General features: G+C 41.3%; 1 protein-coding gene across 2 annotated transcripts in view; it reads right to left on the bottom strand.

The window, feature by feature from the left end:
- Positions 1–695: 695 nt before the first annotated feature.
- Hykk (hydroxylysine kinase) overlaps positions 696–20,285 on the bottom strand; it is a 30,718-nt gene continuing 11,128 nt past the window's right edge. For both annotated transcript variants that reach the window (XM_038322561.1, XM_038322560.1), the window contains 2 exons: positions 13,209–13,392; positions 696–1,597 (listed from right to left, as the gene is read on the bottom strand). In XM_038322561.1, the coding sequence (XP_038178489.1) occupies positions 1,137–1,597; positions 13,209–13,392 (645 nt within the window). In that variant the 3' untranslated portion in view covers positions 696–1,136. The remainder of the gene's footprint in view (positions 1,598–13,208; positions 13,393–20,285) is intronic.

Raw genomic sequence — 20,285 nt, 5'->3', positions numbered from 1 at the left:
ATCAGTTAGCCGGGCGGCGGCGGCACACGCCTTTAATCCCAGCACTCAGGAGGCAGAGGCAGGCGGATCTCTGTGAGTTCGAGACCAGCCTGGTCTACAAGAGCTAGTTCCAGGACAGGCTCCAAAGCCACAGAGAAACCCTGTCTCAAAAAACAAAAAAAAAAAAAAAAAAAAAAGGCAATCAGTTATAGAGAATGAAGAGCATCTGGTGTAGGGCTAGGGGCCTACACTGGGAGGCTGAACAGGAGGACTGTGGGAACCAAGGAGCTGAAGACCAGCCTGAGCAGTGTAGCAAGCGCCTATCTGCTGCCGCCAGGGTTAACGGCCTTGCCTGGATGTCTCCATTTGCTTCCACGCAGTTCCACTGTTGTCTAATGTCTCCCTCTGGTTCCAGTTGCAGCTATTCTCCCAGTGTTCTGAAATGTTTTCCCCGTGACTCCCACCCGTGTTTTCCCCTACGGTGCCATAGCATCTTTCCTCTGGTATGCATTCATTTTGTGGATGTGTCTAAAGACTCTTCAGTGGGAAAGGCACCATCACAGGTGCAAGGAGACACGCAGACATAAGCGTCTCATGGTTCTAGCATGGTCATATTGACAGGCTAGATGAGCAGATGAGACAATGAAACGCTACGGGGAAGACAATCCCACGGGGTGCTAGGGAGGTGAGGTCAGAGGAGAGCTCATACAGTAGGGTTGTGTAGACTAGGTGTTTAAAATATGCGGATTACTTAAAATATGTAAATACAGTTATACATATGTATTCCTTTCACAGTCTAAAAGTCTATCGAATAGACTTTGAGAGACCGATTACAAATCATATATAATCATGTATGATTGAAAGAAAAGACAAACAAAGCCCGCAGAAAGACATGCTTACTTGTGTGTTTTTCTCTTCTATAGGGCTGAGGTTAAGCCCAGGGCCTTGCACACTAGGGAAGTTCTAAATGTAGTACTTTCTTAAGTGTAAAAGGTAGTCCTAAGATTGCTGTAAAAACTAGACCTTCCTTTGCCTCTTCATATTCAGCATGGATTCGTTTTACCATTCCATTTTTAATTCTGCAGGAAAATCCTTCATGAATTTGATCTGGGCCTAACTGAGTTTTGACTGCCAAGGAAATACAAGCTTGTCTCCGGTCACATGGAGATCCCGGATTCATAGGACTTGGCAGTTCCGAACCAGATTTCTTCTACGGCCTTCTGGCCCATGTCAAACATCTGCTGTAAATGCTTCCACCCCGTTTTTGCTGTAACCATGAGGTACTCTCTGTTCTCCGGATACAGCTGGCAGGAGTACTCAGCCATGACAAGGGACTGACTGAAGCGACTGCAGACAAGGAGAAACAGTGCGCTCCTCTCCACAGCCGTCAGAGGGATCACGCTTTCAAACCCTGCCAGGATGTGGCCTCCGACTTGTATCGGGTCTGTGCTTTCAATCATCATGTACATAATGGTGATTGCCACTTCAAACACATAGTAGCCATAGCTCATGTCACCAAAGTCTAAAATCCCAGAGACTGGATACACAGCATCTCCAGAGGCTGGCTCGCTGGAGTCTACTAAGATGTTATGGTCGTTAAGATCACCATGATTGATACCTGAAATTAGAAAAATCACATAAAAATGATTTAACATGCCAAATCATTCTCTTTCTATCTAAAGCAAAGCCATCTAAAGAATTTTATGAGCAAAAATAAAAGATAAAAGAACAAACTCTATTTTCTTAAAGCCATTTTCCCTGGAAAGGAACAGGCAGAGTTTTGGCTCCTTTGCTCTTGCTTCTCACCAGTGCAGAGGGTAAGGCAGAGACTGCAGTGCTCGCAAACACCCTGGAGGACTGCTCAAAGCCAGCGATGTTTAAAAGGGACAGGAGCACATTCATATCATTACAGAAAGCAGAGTCTTACACGGAACATATGCACCTTCATTTATATCTAGGCTTCAACATGTCCTGATAGCCCTCGTGTGATGATGCACACCTTTTATCCCAGACTCAGGAGGCAGAGGCAGACAAATCTCTGTGAGTTCAAGATCAGCTTGGTCTACATAGAGAGTTTCAGGCCGGCCAGGGCTGTAGAAAGAGAGACCCTGTCTCTAAACCAAAAATAAACCAGAAACTGGAAGTGTTTAGAAAATGTTATAGCAATTTGACATCCAAGAACATGATACATGGCCTGATTGGTTATATCTAGTGTAGCTAGCTGCAAGTGGTCCAAGCTATGACCCAGGCATACACAGCAGAACCATGCATCAAACTTTAATATGTTGGGAAAACAAAAAACCCCAAACTTGTCTTTATCATGGGCAGTTTGAAAAACTCCAATTTAAGCTACTGTCTAAAATTTAGATACAGTCAGTTTGTTTCCAGCAACCAAGCACTGAGACTCAAATACCTTATAATAACTAGGTGATATAGAACATGTCTTTTTAACTTACAAATGTATTCTTGAAGCTGGATCTGACTCTGTAGCCAAAACTGGCATAGATCTCATGACAGTCTTTTTGCCTGGGTCTCCCATGTGTGGGGAGTAGAGGTGTGAGCCACCATGCTCAACTTAACTTCTATGTGGTTAGGTTTATCTAAATTACGCTTAATTAACATGTATCACAGTAATACCAATGAACAGTATTGAAAACCATAGATTCTATTTATTTATTTGTTTGTTTATTATATATATAGTGTTTTGCTTTCGTGTATCCTGGCAGGCCAAAAGAAGTCAGTAGACCTCATTGCAGATGGTTGTGAGCCACCATGTGGCTGCTAGGAATTGAACATGGGACTACTGGAAGAGCAGCCAGTGCCTTTAACCTCTGAGCCATCATCTCTCCAGCCCCTAAACCACAGGTTTTAAATTACACATTTCTGAAGTAGGAATGTAGCACAGAATTAATTCAAAATATAGCAAAATTAGACAGAAATACAAGGGACAAATAGAAAGTCCACAGCACAGTAAGAGATGACAGTAAGTTTTACTCAGTGGTTGTGAGGAAAATCCACAGCACAGTAAGAGATGACAGTAAGTTTTACTCAGTGGTTGTGAGGAGAGACAAAAGTGATAGGAAAAGATACGGAAAATTTCAACAACATGGGAGACAAACTTGACCGAATGGGCATACACCCCAAAATTACAGATAGAGCTTCACTTTAATCAAACATGGAACTTTTATAAAAGTGTAACAAACATCACATCATAAAGTATTATAAGATAAATGTCGATGACTAAAATTATATAGACTTGTCCTATTCAAATTAATAGCCACTAACCACAGGTGGCTATTTCAATTCATGAGATTTGAGCCTGGAGAGATGGCTCAGCAGTTAAGAATACTGACTGCTCTTCCAGAGGACCTGGGTTCAATTCTCAGAACCCAAATGGTAGCTCATAACTGTCTATAACTCCAGCTCTAGGAGATCTAACACTCTTATACAGACATTTATGTAGACAAAATACCAGCACATGTGAAATAAAACAAATCATTATTTTTAAAAAGATTAAATAACATGGAATGGCCCAGTTCTTTTGTTACACAAACTATATTTCAAGTATTCACTAACCACATGAAGACTGTTTTACTGAACAATACAGATATACATTTACTTTATTATTTATTTATTTATTTATATATCCTATTGGCCAACAGTGATATGTGGTGTGTTTTATTTCGGAGTGTTGTTTGTTGGTTTGTTTGTTTAGAACAGAATTTCTCTATGCTGTCTGAGAACTCCCTATGGTGACCAGGCTGGCTTCAGACTCACAAAGATCCTCCTGTCTTTGCCTCCCAATGCTCAGATGAAAGGTGTATGCCACCATGCCTAAAATGTTTCTTAATCAAAATGCAATTACTACTGAAATCAGCAATGAAATGATAACTAAAAATGTCATCATATTATGAAGGAAATAACATATCTCTAAATATTATGAAAAGAAGATGTTCAAAAATGAGTTACAAAATATCTAAAACTAAATGAAAATTATGTATTAGGACTTGGTGTGCACAGTTTCTCTTATAGCTGCAGATAGCTATATTTCCAAAAATGGTGCTTCAAACGTTGGCTGACTGAGACACCCAGGCAGGTTGATGAAAAGAGGCTTCAGCAACTGTCGAGATCACATAATGGGAGCGGCATAAAACAAACAGAACAGTCAGAGACAAAGCAGGCGGAATAATCTAATATCACCTCCCTGCTTGGACAGAAAAAGAGCCAAACAAAAGCTGACTCCCATATTTTCTAGTTTAAAAGCAATAGAACTGACTGCTACAGGGTACAAGATTTCTCACTGTGGAAATGAAATGTCCTATAATTAGATATTCAACGTCTGCACAACCCTGTGGATATATAAAATCGTGGAATTGTACAAATAAATGGATGCATTGTGTCTTCAGTGACTCATATCCCAATAAAGCTGTAAAAGAATAATGGGAAATATTATCTTCAATTTTAAAAGGACTAACAACATCTCTTTGATAAATAATAAATATCTCAAAATAGAATAAACTTTGCTTTTTGAAACATGCTCTTATCATGTGTCCCAGGCTGGCCTCAAGTTCCCTATCTATCCTCCTGTCTCAGCCTTCGAAGGACTGGAATTGAGGTTGTGACCCACTATCCCTAGTTGGAATAGGTTTTATAAAGTCTTAAGCCAAACAGCACCTTTTCCAAACAAACAAACTTTAAATTTGAATATCAGCATAAAAAGAACTAGGCACGTTGGCACATGCCTTTAACCCCAGCACTGGGAGGCAGAGGCAGAGACAAATGGGTCTCTGTGAGCTTGAGTTCAGCCTGGTCTACATAATAAGTTCCAACACACGCGCACGCACACACATGCACGCACACAGACACACCCTCACATGCTCACACACATGCATGCGCACACACATGCACACACACACTCACAAAAGGAGGAGGAGGAAGGAAAGCTAAGGAAAACAGCATCCACATTTGTAACAAAAATGGGTGCAGGTCATCACAAATCAAGTCTTACACTTAGTTAATTTCATGTCTGTAGTCCAAATAAGGGCAAAGAAAAAAAACCACAAAAATATCATGAGTTAAGCACCCATTTCAAGAAAATCTTTAAAGGCAAACAGAAACATTTAGAAAAAAAGATAATAATATGAGTAATTTAGGATGCAATAAAGAGGTCCTTGAAAATGCCCTTCCCCAGAGGATGGATCTGGGGAGAGAACCACTGGGAACACACAAGAAGAGGTGCTGGGATCTACATTCGGGACAAAAGGACAGGAATGACTAACGACCGGATCAGTATTAGAAGCTAAGTAAATAGGGCTGGGAAGATGGCTCAGGGTCAAGGGCCCTGGCTGCTCTGCCCAGGTTCCATTCCCAGCACCCTCATGGCGGCTCACAACTGGCTATATTTCCAGTTCCAGAGGATCCACTGTCCTCTTCTGGTTTCCTTGGGCACTGCATGCATGTGCTGCATTTACATGCATGTAAGCAGAACACTTATACATATAAATAAAAATAAATAAAATCTCAAGAAAGTGGGTAATAATAAATGATAAATACAATTTTTAAAAGGTATGTTAAAAGTTTATAGCTATAAATACAAAATTTAGATGAATTAGGTAAATTTCTATAAAAATACAACTCATTAAATATGGCAAAAATCTAAATAGTCCTATGTATATTAAAGAGATCAAATTTCTAATTTTCATAATTTCTGGGGCTTTTTGTTTGAGACAGGGACTTGTGTAGTTAAGCTGGTCTTGAACTCGCTATGTAGCTGAAGATAAGCCCAAATTCCTCATCCTTCCATATTCCTCTCCCAAGTCCTGGGATTACAGGTCAGTGCCATCATGCATTGTTTGCTAATTTTAATACTTCCCTAAAGAAAAATACAATGTTAAGTTGACTCAGTGGAAAATTACCTCAAGCAGTACAAAAAAGAAAATGTCATACTTCTAAAAATATATGTATTTACTTTGTAAATTTGTATTTGAGCGAGTGTGTGCCACACATGTGTAGGTGAATGCACAGGCCAGGAGAGGGAATTGGATCTCCTGGAGCTCGGGTAACAGGGGTTATGAGCCACCTACCATGGGTGCGAGAACTGAAGCCCAGTCCTCTGGCAGAGCAGCAAGTGCTCTTGATAGCTGAGCCATCTGGCCATCCCTACTCTAATCTATACTCGCTAAGATAGAAAAACTCCCTAAATAAATTAAACGAGTCTAAGCCCATACAAGGATATTATAAAGGAAATGTCTCTTAGGAATGTAGATGTAAGCCATAATAAAACTGAAAAAGATGATACATAATAAAAAGAGAGAAAGGAAAACAATACAGTGATCCCATTGGGTTTAAATTAGGAATGCAATGTTGATTTAATGTTAGGTACAAACAATATAATTCAACATTCTTACAGATGTAAGGAGAAATAAGCATGCACTTTTATATGAATTCTCAGTGAGCCAGGAATACACGGAAGCTTCCTTAACCATATAGACGATGTTAACCATAACAACTAAAGCAACATCACCATTAACAGGGTTTTGAGACAGAGTCTTTCCGTGAAGCCCTTGCTGTCCTAGCACTAGTTATATAGATCAGGCTGGCCTAAAACCCACAGAAGTCCTCCTATCTCTGCCTCCCGAGTGCTAGGATGAAAGGCGTGTGCTCCATGCCTGGCTATCACAGCCAAGAGTTAAACACTGAGGGTTAGCAGGAAGGCTCGCTGGGTGAAAATGCTTCCTGATACCCTGAGTTCTGGAAGGACAGACCACTCTCAAAAGTTATCCTATAACTTCCACTCAACATGCCCTAGTACGTGCATGCCCCAAAAACACACACATGCACCTGCACAATAAATAAATAAAATAATTCGCCACTGAAAATGGATTATAGACTTGTAACCTGAGTTTGGTAAACTGAACCAAGAGGAATGTGGGTTCGATACCAGCCTGGTCTATGTGGTCTATATACTTTTTTCTTAAGGAAAAAACATTTCTTCCTCTACAGAACATTTCAGATGATTTTGTTATATACATATAAGTTCTGAAGCATCTTGAGATAAATTACTTAAGTAATGTGCTTGATGTCTAGTGCTTGAAAGATAGCTCAGTGGTTAAAAGCATTTCCTGCTCTTCTACAAGACCTGAGTTCTCAGCACCCACATGGGGTGGGCATTCCAGCTACAGGATCTGATATGCTTTTACAGCCTCTATGGGTACCTGAATGTGGCTTACACACACACACACACACACACACACACACACACGCACGCACACACACACAATTTTAAATAAAATGTATGGATGTGTTCAGAGCACAGCATGAAGATCCTCATGCCCATAGTTCTCCAGAACCTGCTCTTCCATCCAGAAAGCTGGGAGTTGGAAATATTAATAGTCTGGTGACCTGTGTTATCTGCTGGGCCAGGCCATATCTATGAAGCTCCTATAATCAGGACTGGAGGTGGCTAGTAATCTAAATGACCTTACGCCCAGCCCTCCCCACCCCTGGCAAGCTCCCACAACCAGGACCTGAGATACCTAATAGTCTAAATGACCCTTACATTATCTGTATAGCCAGAGGCTCCCCAAGCTCCCCCAACCAGACCAGAGGTGGCTAATAGCTCAAACGACTTTTATGCTATCTGTATGACAGCCCAGGCCAGACCCTTTGTTAAGTCCTTAAGCTAATACAGCCTGTAAGCCAGTACAGGTGGCCCATCTCCAGAACCCTTCTTAGAAGAAACGACATGTATCCTGAGTTGAGTTTTATGTAATTATGCTTCCTTGTGCACTGGGGATAGTATTACACCAGGAAACTTTTTCCAAAGTATACTGTGTTTAGATATACTGACAACAAGCTGCCTGGAATCAGACTCCCATAGGTTCGCTCCAATTTGACAAAGTCAATCTCAACTGAATTTTCATTCTCATCTATTGTGCCTGTATCCTTGCCTGTCACCTGCAGAGACGCCCTCATGGATACAATAACATGTCACTTTGAAACATCAGCAACACACAAGAAGTGGAACATGAAATACAATATTAGTATGTTTTAAAATCGAACACATTGAATGAAGAAAGGATTGTAGTCGCATAAGCTCGAGATGTATAGCTGAGTGATAGAGTACTTGTCCATGTGCAGAGGCCTCTACAGCACTGTCGAAAACATATACAGGACGAGTGAGCTGGCTCAGTGAGTGAAGATGCCGGTGCCACGCCTGACAAGCTGAGCTCAACCCAGGCATCCACAAAGCAGAAGGAAGAACAAACCCCTTCAAGTTGTCCTCTGACCTCCACATATGTGCTACAGCATGTGCATCCCAAAATAAATATGAATATTCTGAAATGTTTAATGTGTAGCTCCTCATTAGGGACATTTATAAAACTCGATGTCTATGTGTTTACTTTTTTTTTCTTTCGAGACAGGGTTGCTCTGCAGCTTTAGAGCCTGTCCTGGAGCTAGCTCTTGTAGACCAGGCAGGTCTCAAACTCACAGAGATCTACCTGCCTCTGCCTGCTGGGATTAAAGGTGTGCGCCACCACCGCCCAGCATGTGTTTACTTTTTTATCTACACCTTAAGGATAAAGATCTCCTATGAGTATATGCAAATGAAGACACTGGATTTATTCATGGATTAGATTAGTTTTATAAACATAAATATACTGTAATTGCCATTTTCTTCAAACTTAACTACAAGCAATTGAAATCCAAAGTAGCAATAGACTTTTATTTAAAACATATGGCTTGCTGATCCTAAAACTGATATGAAAATACAAAGAGAAAAATACTTAATATTCTTGTTTTGTTTTATTTTTTGAGATAGCACTTCTCTGTGTAGTCCTGGCAGTCCTGGAACTAGCTCTGTAGACCAAGCTGGCTTCAAACTCAGAGATTCACCTGCCTCTGCCTCCTTATGTAAAAGAACAAGATGGGAAGACATGTTCTATTCTATTCAAAAACTAAAGTTCAAGAAATTACTATTGTGTAGTAATATTTAGGACTCTCACAAGTTCTCCTCTCTAGGAATATGCTGAACTATACTCCTTACTTTTTTAAAAAAGAGGTGGCGTGGCATGTGATCTTTCTTGGTTATTGACGTGAATATAAATGATTGATACTTCAAAGTAGAAGTTTCAAAACCAGTGTACATACAGGTACTCTCCATGTTTATTGCTGAACTATTCACAATATCTAGGAAACACCATCACCCAAGATATCCACTAACAGATAAATGGATAAAGGAAACATGGTACACATACAGAATGGAATTTTATTTGTCCATAAATAAAATGTAAACATAATATTTGCTAGGAAATGGATGCACTGAAGATTTTTTTGTTTGTTATTTTGTTTTGTTTTTGTTTTGTTGTTTTTTGAAACAGGGTTTCTCTGTGTCACAGTCCTAGCTGTCCTGGAACTCACTAGGTAGACCAGGCTGGCCTTGAACTCACAGAGATCTGCCTGCCTCTGCCTCCCAAGTGCTGGAATTAAAGGCATGCGCCACCAACGCCCAGTACAGTCAAGACTGTTATGTTAAAGTTATGAAATAAACTAGACTCAGAAAGATAATACTGAATGTTTTCTCTCATGTGTATACTCTAGATTTGTGTGTGTGTGTCTGTGTCTGTGTGTGTGTGTGTGTGTATGTTTAGGGCATGATTCTAGAAGGAAGCCTAAGAGAGGGGAGAAGATATCTGAAGGAAGAGAGTATATGGAAAAGAGAGGTAATGGGATACATGTTTCATGTGCATGTGAGCAGAAGGTGGACTGTCTGGAGGGAGGAAGGCAATCAGGAAGAATGAAGCAGAAACATAAACTAAACTGATACTTGTATGGGTGCACACACGGACAACTAGACTAGAAGAATAAAATAATCCAAATCATATTTGATTCATAACACAGGTATTACAAAACAGAGAAGAGAAAAAGGTGTCTGCAATTCATAATGGTGGGAAAAATTATCATTTATAAGACAAATTCATACTGCATATAAAAAATGAGGCAGATTATAGATATAATGTAAAAGCAAAAAATATAAAATGTAAGATGATAAAATATGCTACTGGACATACATTGGGGAAGAACTTCTATCCTTATATTTCACTAAGATTAAAATATTTGGAACCCTTAAAATTGGCCACAGAATGGGAGAAACATTTGTACACATATAACTATTAATTACAAAGGATTCATTGCACTTATTTAATAAAATGCTGATTGGCCAGTAGCCAGGCAGGTAGTAGAGGTGAGGCAATGAGAACAGGTGAACTCTGAGAGAGGAAAGAGTCAGTCTGCAGCCATCACCAAGACAGAGAGGAAGCCAGACACAGAGCAAGCAAGATGTGACTGCCTCGCTGAAAAAGGTAGCAAGCCACGTGGCTAACACAGACAGAAATTATGGGCTAATATAAGTTATAAGAGTTAATAAGAAGCCTGAGGTACTAGGCCAATGAGTGTATGATTAATATAGACCTCTGTGTGTTTAATTGGGGCTGAATGGCTGCAGGACCGGGTGGGACAGAAACCTCTGTCAACAAATGGCGTGCCAATGTGGGGCTGACCAAATCCACTTAAAAGCCTAAAAAAGCTTGGGAAGTTATTATAGATAGAAAAGAATACACTTAAGTGGTGTTGGAGGTCCTTCTGTCTGTGTGTTGCTTTTATTGGTTAATGAATAAAGAAACTGCCTTGGCCTGTTAATAGGGCAGAACTTAGGTAGGTGGAGTGGGGGTGTGGGGGAAGTGGACTGAATGCTAGGAGAAGGAACGTGGAGTCAGGGGGACACCATGTAGACGCAGCCAGAGTCAGACATGCCAAAAATTTGCTGGTAAGCCACTGCCATGTGGCGATACACAGATTATTGGAAATGGGTTAAATTAAGATGTAAAAGTTAGCCAATAAGAAGCTAGAGCTAATGGGCCAAGCAGTGATTTAATTAATACAGTTCCTGTGTGATTATTTAGGTTCTGGGCAGCTGGGACAAACAAAGCAACCTCCTCACTACAGTTAAGCACAGCTTATTGATAGCAGCACTTTCTTGGGTGAGCTCTGCTTGCTAGAGGCAAGATCTCTCATTTAAAAGAGACTTCCTGACTCAGCTTTAGCTGTAAAATCTTGCATTTCTTTTAAGAGGTCCTGCCACAAAACACTTAAATAGTGTTGATGAAAAGCTGACTGCATACTTTTTGGTGGTGGCAGGGACCTTGAAACTCCATAGAGCTGTGGCAATAAACATGGCTTCAGCCAATACCTCTGCCATGAGGCTGGACCCTCAGAAAGCTAAGTGATGGGCTGGATCCAGCTGTCAAAGCTATGGCTTTAATCCTAGCCGAATCGCTTAGCAAATTAAAGACTCATATGGTCAGAAAAAGAGAGATCTACAGTAAAGAGAGATTCAGATAAAAAAGTCTCTAAACAGTTTACATTGTGTTTAAAAATATATGCAGGCTTGAGAGTTAAAAGAAAAAAGATAAAGACCTTAAAATAAAAAAGAAAGAAAGAGAGTAGTTGGGTGTGATGACACACATCTTTATCCCCAACACTTGGGAGACAGAGGCAGGCAGATCTCTGTGAGTTCAAGGACAGACTAGTCTACACAGCGAGTTCCAGGACAGCCAAAGATACATAGAGAAACCCTGTCTCAAAAACCCAAAAATTAAAAATAAAATAAAAGAAATAGAGTTTAAAAATAAAGCCACATAAAGATGAAAACTACACAGAGAGTCTGAATACTGTATGTTATTATGTTGTCTTTAAATTGTTTGATGGCTGAGGATGGAGCAAAAGCTGCTAAAAGATATTTGATTATAAATGCTGCTAGATTAATCCAACATAGATATTTTTGAAAATGCCTTGACTTCAAAGTTTAAGTCAAAAGGTATGTTACTTTGTAGAAGAAGTTTTGCTTTTGTTTCCACAGGAAATGGGAAGCTGTGGATTCATTCTGAGTAAAGGTTTGATCAAGGAAGACCCCTGAGAAATCTCCAGTAGGAGGAATGGCACAGATGTCTGAGTTCTACATCCAGAACAGATTCAGAATACTCCAGTCACGGCTTGATCATAATTCTAAATTTTCTTTAGGTCCCCATAAGATTATCAGTGCCCCCAATCAGCAGGAATAGCCTGGAAAACTATGCACACGTTCCCCAAAAAATGGATTATTGATGTTTGCCTTTGTTTAGAATGTTGGTTACAAGTTGTTATGGATAATGGTCAGTAGAAAAGCTAAATAAAGGAGATTCAATTTGGAGTTCTTGTTTTAAAAAAGGGGGGGAAAGTGCTGTGGAACATGGTCTGTACCCAGTCCCTTGTATTTTAAAGAAACGCTGATTGGCCAGTATCTAGGCAGGAACTATATGCAGGGCAATGGAGACCAGGCAGGAAGTAGAGGTGGGGCAATGAGAATTATGGCAAGAGAAAAGTTTCAGTCCACAGTCATCACTCAGGCACAGAGGAAGCCAGACACAGAGCAAGCAAGATGTGACTGCCTTGTTGAAAACGGTACCAAGCCACGTGGCTAACACAGACAAGAATTATGGGCTAATATAAGTTATAAGAGTTAATAAAAAGCCTGAGCTAATAGGCCAATCAGTTCATAATTAATGTAGACCTCTGTGTGCTTATTTGGGAGTAAATGGATGTGGGACCTGGTGGGGTAGAAACATCAGACAACAAGTATGTTTAGAACTTTTATCTATAAATTAGACAAAAAAATACCAACAGAAAAATAGGCAAAAGACTTGAGTAGGCACATCACATTTATATGTGTGTGTGTGTGTGTGTGTGTGTGTATTTCCAGCCAAATAGAGAAACGTATTTTAAAACTACAATGAGAAACTAGAATGTGAAAATAAGATTTAAAAAATGCATCACAAAGTCAAGATGTAGTGCAGTGAGGACATCTACACCCTGGTAATAGCATGAATTCATGCAGCCTCATTTGGAAACTGGCATTATTGGATCAAGCTGAATATAAGGAGATGGATGCAGGAGGGTTTCTGTGAGTTCAAGGCCAGCCCAGACTACAAAGTCCAAATGACAACAAAAGCAAACTTCAAATATAGCAATTTTAAGAATATTAAAGATACTATTCTTGTAAAAGTAATAGAAATAAACAAGAACATCTTATAAGGTGGCAAATCTAAGTTGTACCTCCATGATTTCCTGACAGTATGAAACTTGCCAATTTAAAGGTTGAGAGAAGTACATACTCTGACTGGGAAAATACTCACATTCTCGAAAATGACTTAATTTAGTCATTACTTCTTCCTTGAAAAGCTGAGTGACCTGTTCAACAATCTCCCGGTTTCGACTCTGGCTCAGAGCACCCATGTATTTCTCCAGAAGAGGAATGTTTTTCAGATTCCAGATGAAGTTCTCCCGATGAAGAAGATTTAACTTCGGATGACGAAATTCCTAGATGAAAAGCAGGAAACAGGAGAGGATGTAGCTTAGGCGGTAGAATGCACAATGCCCTATCCTGGATCCAGTAAAAACTAGTCATGATAGCATTTGCCTATAAACCCAGCACCTGAGAGTTGGATACAGAAAGATCAGAAGATCAAAATCATTCTTGGCTACATTAGTGAGTTTGGGCTTGCCTCAAAAAAAAGTATGTATATGTATATGTATATACATATACATATATATTTAAGCAAGAGACAGCCTGTTGTCACCTTGACACCCTATATCTCTATGAAGAGATTTGTGTCTTGCCACACTCTCCCCTCAAAAGGTGCCTACAGGAAGCAGATGGCACTCTTTTATGCCAACTGTCCTGCCTCATTTATGGTAACCCATAAAGCAAGGTGAATGAAGTGACACCTCTTAAGATCCAGCCTCATGTGGGATTCCCCTCTGTATGCTGTGAATACCATTGGTGAATAAAGAAACTGCCTTGGCCTGTTGATAGGGCAGAACCTAGATAGATGGGGAAAACTAACCTGAATGCTGGGAGAAAGGAGGCAGAGGCAGAGAGAAGCCATGTAGCCCTGCCAGAGCCAGACGCTGGAACTTTACCTGGTAGGCCACAGCCATGTGGCGATACACAGATTACTAAAAGTGTGTTAAATTAAGATATAAGTGTTAGCAAATACAAAGCTAGAGCTAATGGGCCAAGCAGTAATTTAAATAATATAGTTTCTGTGTGATTATTTCAGGTCTGAGCTGCTGGGCAGTCAGGAAACAAATAAGCGAACGTTTTACAACACCAGCCCTTAGAAGGTTGAGGTCAGGGGATCTTTCTTTCAAGACTAATATGTCTCTTTCTTTAAAAATCCACAAAATATTAAGTTCCTTTTTATTTGATCAAGACCTTACAGTTTTAGGAGCATAGTTTCATTTTACTTGATCTTCATTGGTGTGAAGACAATTTTTTTTCTTGTTTTCAGTTTTTTGAGACAGGGTCCCACATAGCCCACTCTGGCCTTGAACTCCCTATGTATTTAAGGGTGACTTTGAACTCCTGATCCTCCTGCCCTCACCTCCCAAATGTACTAGAGTTAGAAGCATATGTCACTATGTCGGGTTCTTAGAAAGGGATTTCTAACTAGTGCTTTATGGTGGCTTGAGAGATAATGGCCCCCAAAGAGAGTAGCACTATTAGGAAGTGTGGCCTTGTTAGAGGAAGTGTGTCACTGTGGGGGTGGGCTTTAAGGTCTCTCTTCTTAAGTTTCACTCAGTGTGATTGTCAGTTGACTTTCTGCCGCCTTCTGGTCAGGATGTAGCCAGCTCCATGTCTGCCTGCATTCTGCCATGCTCCCTGTCATGATTATAATGGACTGAACCTCTGAAATTGCTGTGAGCCACCACCTCAATTAAATGTTTTCTTTGTAAGAGTTGCTGTGGTCAAGGTGTCTTTCCACAACAATAAAAACCCTAAGACTTGCTTACAAAAGGAGTTGGAGGCTGCTCTCAAGAACACGGTGCCTCACACTTGTAATCCCAGCATTCAGGAGGCTGAGACAAGAGGATCTCTGCAAGTTCAAGGCCACCCAGGCTAGGTATAATGGTTTGAATAAAAACGGCCCCCATAGCCCCAGAGGGAGTGACACTTTTAGGAGGTGTGACCTTGTTGGAGGAAGTGTGTCACTGGGGGTTGGGGTTTGAGGTTTCAGAAGCTCAAGCCAGGTCTAGCGGCTCACTGTCTCTTTCTGCTGATCCAGATGTAGAACTCTCAGCTCCTTCTCCAGCACCATGTCTGCCTGCACGCTGCCATGCTTCCCACCATGACTATAATGAGCTAAAACTCTGAACTGTAAACTAGCCCCAATTAAATATTTTCCTTTATAAGAATTGCTGTACTGGGCAGTGGTGGTGCATGCCTTTAATCCCAGCACTTGGGAGGCAGAGGCAGGCATATTTCTGTGAGTTCGAGGCCAGCCTGGTCTACCTAATGAGTTCCAGGACAGCTAGGACTGTGACACAGAGAAACCCTGTCTCGGGATGGGGGGTGGCCACAGTGAATTCCAGGCCAGCTTAGAAGAGTCTGTCTCTAAAACAAAAAACAGGACCAGTAAGATGACTAACTGGGTCCAGGTGCTTGCTATTAGGTCTAATGACCTGAGTTTTGATCCCTGAATCCCACAATGTAAGAGAGAACTGACCCTAGAGAATTATCACCTGACCTCTACACTTCTACTGTGACATACAACTTACACACCACACACACGAGAGAGAGGGGGGGGAATAAATACTTTTGTTAAGTATCCAAATCAAGAGATCTGTTTTCACCCATTCGTCTTGTTTGAGCCTGGCCCCTCTGTCACTTTTCAGTGCATCTCCACTCACTTGGTTCCATCACTCTGGCCCCTCCAGAGTCCAGGGGGCCTCAAGGCCTTGGCATATGCTGTTTCTCTCCTCCAGGATGCCCTTTCCACAGTGATGCTAGAGTCTTGCTTCCACTAGGCAAAAAAGCATCTCTGTACAGACTTCCTGACCACTCTTCAAATTTCAACCCCTTCTCCAGCATTTCACAGCCCCCTCTATAGGAATATATTCATGGGAGGTACTGTCCCTTAAGATGGCTCTTCTCCCCTCACTGAGCTAACTCTGCTTCTCCATTAGTGTCCATGCTGTGGGTCCAAGCTCTGCTCTGGTCTGCTCTGTGTCTGCTCTGGACCCCCAAGCCTCAGAGCTGCTTGGAGGACAGCAGGTCCGTGTCCTCAGCATCTTCTCTTTGGCAGATGAAACCTCTCTAGTTCCTTCAACTCTTCCTCTTGAGCCCATTGTTCAACTTCCTCACCTTCTGGTGAGTTAAATGTCACTGCTGATCACAAAAACAGAGGGTAAGCACTGAAGCACCAGGAACCATGGCTTTGAAGTGACTGACTCGGAACAGAGATAACGGTAGGAAGGAAATTCTCATATCAGGCTGTCCAGCATTACTCAAAGTCCTTTTCAGAATCTCATATATTACTTTTATTTTTATTTGGTGGTATGGAGGGTGGTGAATGTGGGATGTGGGATGTCCTTCTGTATATGTGTTGTTTTGTTGGTTGGTGAATAAAGCTGTTTTGGCCAATGGCTTAGCAGAGTAAAGCCAGGCAGGAAAATCTGAACAGAGGTAGAGTAGGAAGAGTCAAGGAGATGCAATGTGGCTGCCAAAGGAGAAAGATGCCAGAACTTTACTGGTAAGCCACAGTCTTGTGGTGATACATAGATTAATAGAAATGTGCTAATTTAAGATGTAAGAGCTAGCTAGTAATATGCCCGAGACATTGGCCAAACAGTGTTGTAATTAATATAGCTTTTTGTGTGATTATTGGGGTCCAGGTTGCCAGGAAAAAAAAGCACAGTCTCCATCTACACATGTTTATGAGAGTATATGTGTTTATGGGTATACATACATGTGTGCACTGGTCTGTAGAGTCAGAGGTCAACTTCACATGTCATTCCTCAGGAGTCATTCACTTTGTTTTATGAAACAAAGTCTCTCATTGGTCTAGAGTTTGCCAAATTAGGCTATACCAAAGCTTCAGAAATCCTCCTGCCTCTCCCTCCACAGAACCAGGATTATAAGCCAAGGGCCAGCCACACAGCCACATAGCCAGCCACGGAGTAAGAAGTAAAGAAAGATATAGTAAAATAAAGAAAGGTAAAAGGCCCAGAGGCAAAACATAGTTACAGAGTATTTTTTTTAAATTTATTTATTTATTACATATACAATATTCTGTCTGTGTGTATGCCTGAAGGCCAGAAGAGGGCACCAGACCTCATTACAGATGGAATTGAACTCAGGACCTTTGGAAGAGCAGGCAGTGCTCTTAACCTCTGAGCCATCTCTCCAGCCCAGTTACAGAGTATTTTTATGTGAGTTCTTGGGAGACAACTCAAGTCTTTGAGCTTCTGCACGAAGCATGTAGCATCACTTCATTTTCTGAGCTCTTTCCAGCCTCTACTTCTATTATTTTTAATTGTCTGTATGTATATGTGTGAGTGTATATGTGTATGTGTGTGTATGTGTGTTTTATGTGAATATGTGCATGTGAATGCAGGTGCCCACAGTGTCCACATGCAGTTGTGAACCACCCTGTGGGTACTGGGAACTGAACTTGGGTCCTCTAGAAGAACAATATATGCCCTTAAGCAGTGAACCATCTATCTTTTTTTTAAAAGTACATATAACAAAGCCAGGTGTGGTGGTGCCTGCTTTTAATCCTAGCACTTGGGAGGCAGAGACAGGAGGATCTCTGTATGTTCCAGGCCAGCCTGGTCTACATAGTGAGACCTTGTCTTAAAAAAAAAAAAAGTGCTTTTGGGGCTGGTGAGATGGCTCAGGGGTTAAGATGATGGCTCATCTGGTTCTTCCTGAGGTCCTGAGTCAATTCCCAGCAACCACAACCATCTGTAATAAAATCTGTTGCCTTCTTCAGGCGTGTAGGTGTACATATAGATAGAGCAAACTTTAAGTGCTTAAAATAAATATTAAATATAACTCTTGCCGGGTTCTCAATTACAGGCTACTCAGGTGAGGGTTAGGGTTGGCTACTCCAGTGCTAGCACCGTTGTCCCCTGTATCCACACGATGTTGTCTCAGTTCCCATGACAGCAGCGGAAAGAACACCAGACTGAGTCACAAATATTGTTGTGAATATTAGTTTAAGATGTGTTACATTCTCTTATGCTATAGAATATTTAATAATGCAAAGATGTGTTGCATTCTTTTCTGTTGCATTTGGTTAACTCTGTAAAACTGTGTTACTTTGCCTGTCTAAAACAGCTGATGGGTCTAATGAAGAGCTGAATGGCCAATAGCTAGACAGGAGAGAGGGACAGGTGGAACTGGCAGGTGGAGAGAATAAATAGGAGGAGAAATCTAGGCTCCAGAGAGGGAAGAGGGAGGAGTGAGAAAAGGAAAAGGAGAAGGAGAGGATGACCCCAGGAGCTAGCCACTGAGTAAGAGGAAAGATACATAGAATAAAGAAAGGTAAAAAGCTCAGAGGCATAATATAGTTAAAGAGAAGCCGGATAATTTAAGTTAGAAAAGCTGGCTAGAAATGAGCCAAGCTAAAGCCAGGCATTCATAAGTAGAATAAGTCTCTGTGCATTTATTTGGGAGCTGGGTGGTGGGCTCCCAAAGCGTTAAAAAAAAAAAGCCAACAACAGATCATAATTCCATCTCCCTCTTCCACTTGCAAACATCTCAGATCTTAGTTTCCCTAGCAGGAAAACCAAGACACTAGTCACCCATGGATTGACAAAGACAAGAAATACAACCCTCATACATGTTGGTGCTCCACAAAGGCCTTGTTTTTAGTTTGCTTGTTTTGTGGTGCTGGGGATAACTCAGGGCCTTCCACACACTAAACAAGCACTCAAACTCTGAGTTACATCCTCAGTCCAAAAGTCTGAATACTCAAAAATAATAATTTCGCACCCAATCACCCTGACTTCCCTGGCCTTTCTTTCCGTTTGGTTCCTGGCACACCATTCAGAATGGCTGGCGGTTTAACCAGTGCTCTTTATTATCTCAGGCCCGCTTACCTCCCCGTGATGTCCTCACTCTCTCCCTAAGCACTTTGTTCCCTCTAGTGCAGAGCTCCGTATTCACTGGCTGCTCTATGCTTTCTTCTTCCCCAGACACAACCTCCCTAGCACAACCTCTAACCCACCTCTCAGTCAAGTTGCAATCAGATTCCAGTATTCTTTGGTCCTGTGACTTGTGAATGTCTCCGTTCTAGTCCCCATGATGTCAGGGCTCTGATCTCCTCTGGATTCCCTAAGCCTGAAAACTTCTGGAGTCGTCAGTGGCCCAACTATATCATCTATAGAGTAGTCAGGGACTCTACCACATAGACAGGACTGAGACAGCACGCTTGCCGTACCATAGACACTGTAGCTCTTAGTACTTACAGGAAAGTTAAGGAACTCCGCCTGTCACAGCATGGTGGGAGTCAGTGAGGGCATGGGCAGTGGGGACAAAGTAGATCAGAAGACACTGTAACACCAAGCAGAGAGTCGTTCTCTGTCTCCCCTGGAGCTCCCTTGTTCCCCACATGACAACTTAGAGGTGGCACACAACAGCTGCAGGTGACCAATGGGACAGCTGAGAGCTCATCACGTGAAGGGGTCGCCTCTGAAACCGCATTTGCCATCTCAAGCAGAGAAAGAGGAGGTGAAGCTTCGGGAAGAAAAGGCGTGTGGGTGAGCCCGTAAACAGGCTGAAAGGGGACAGCAGTGACGAACGAGCTGATGAAAGTCCTGTCAAAATCCCATTAGCGTTTGTTGCAAACATAGAAAAAAAAAAAACAAAATTGAGATCTGTATAAAATCATGAAAGACCCCAAATATCCAGAATGATTCTGAGGAGAAAAGCAAAGTTAGAGGAATTTAATCTGATTTAAGATTATATTACAAAGTTATCACAAACCAAGCAGTATGAGTGTTGAGGGTGTATGTGAGTGGTAGAGCATGTTCTTAGCATGAATGTTTCCCAAAACAAACAAAGAAAAGCAAAAATAACATTTTACTGGTATAAAAGCAAACAAAATAACTTAGGGAACAGTGCAGAGAATCCATAAATAACCCTAAAAACTCAGTACAAGAAGTGGTCAACAAGGGCACCACGAAGACACCACGGGAAAGATAAGGTTCTCTAATACAGTGCTGGGAAAACTGGATTTCAACAGGAAAAACAATGATATTGGACATATATCTTATACTATATACAAAAATCAACCCCCATATAGACAAAAGATTCAAATGCCAAGATCATAAAACTCCTTGACAATGGCTTTGTCAGTGATTTCTTGCCTCTCATATTCACAACAAATATAAACAGATGGGACTATATCGATCAAAGCTTCAGC

Source organism: Arvicola amphibius, chromosome 3 (assembly GCF_903992535.2).
Source record: "Arvicola amphibius chromosome 3, mArvAmp1.2, whole genome shotgun sequence".
In the NCBI taxonomy this organism is placed as follows: Eukaryota; Metazoa; Chordata; class Mammalia; order Rodentia; family Cricetidae; genus Arvicola; species Arvicola amphibius.
The sequence above is the reverse complement of the archived record's forward strand: the minus strand, read 5'-3'. Positions and strand labels throughout refer to the sequence as shown.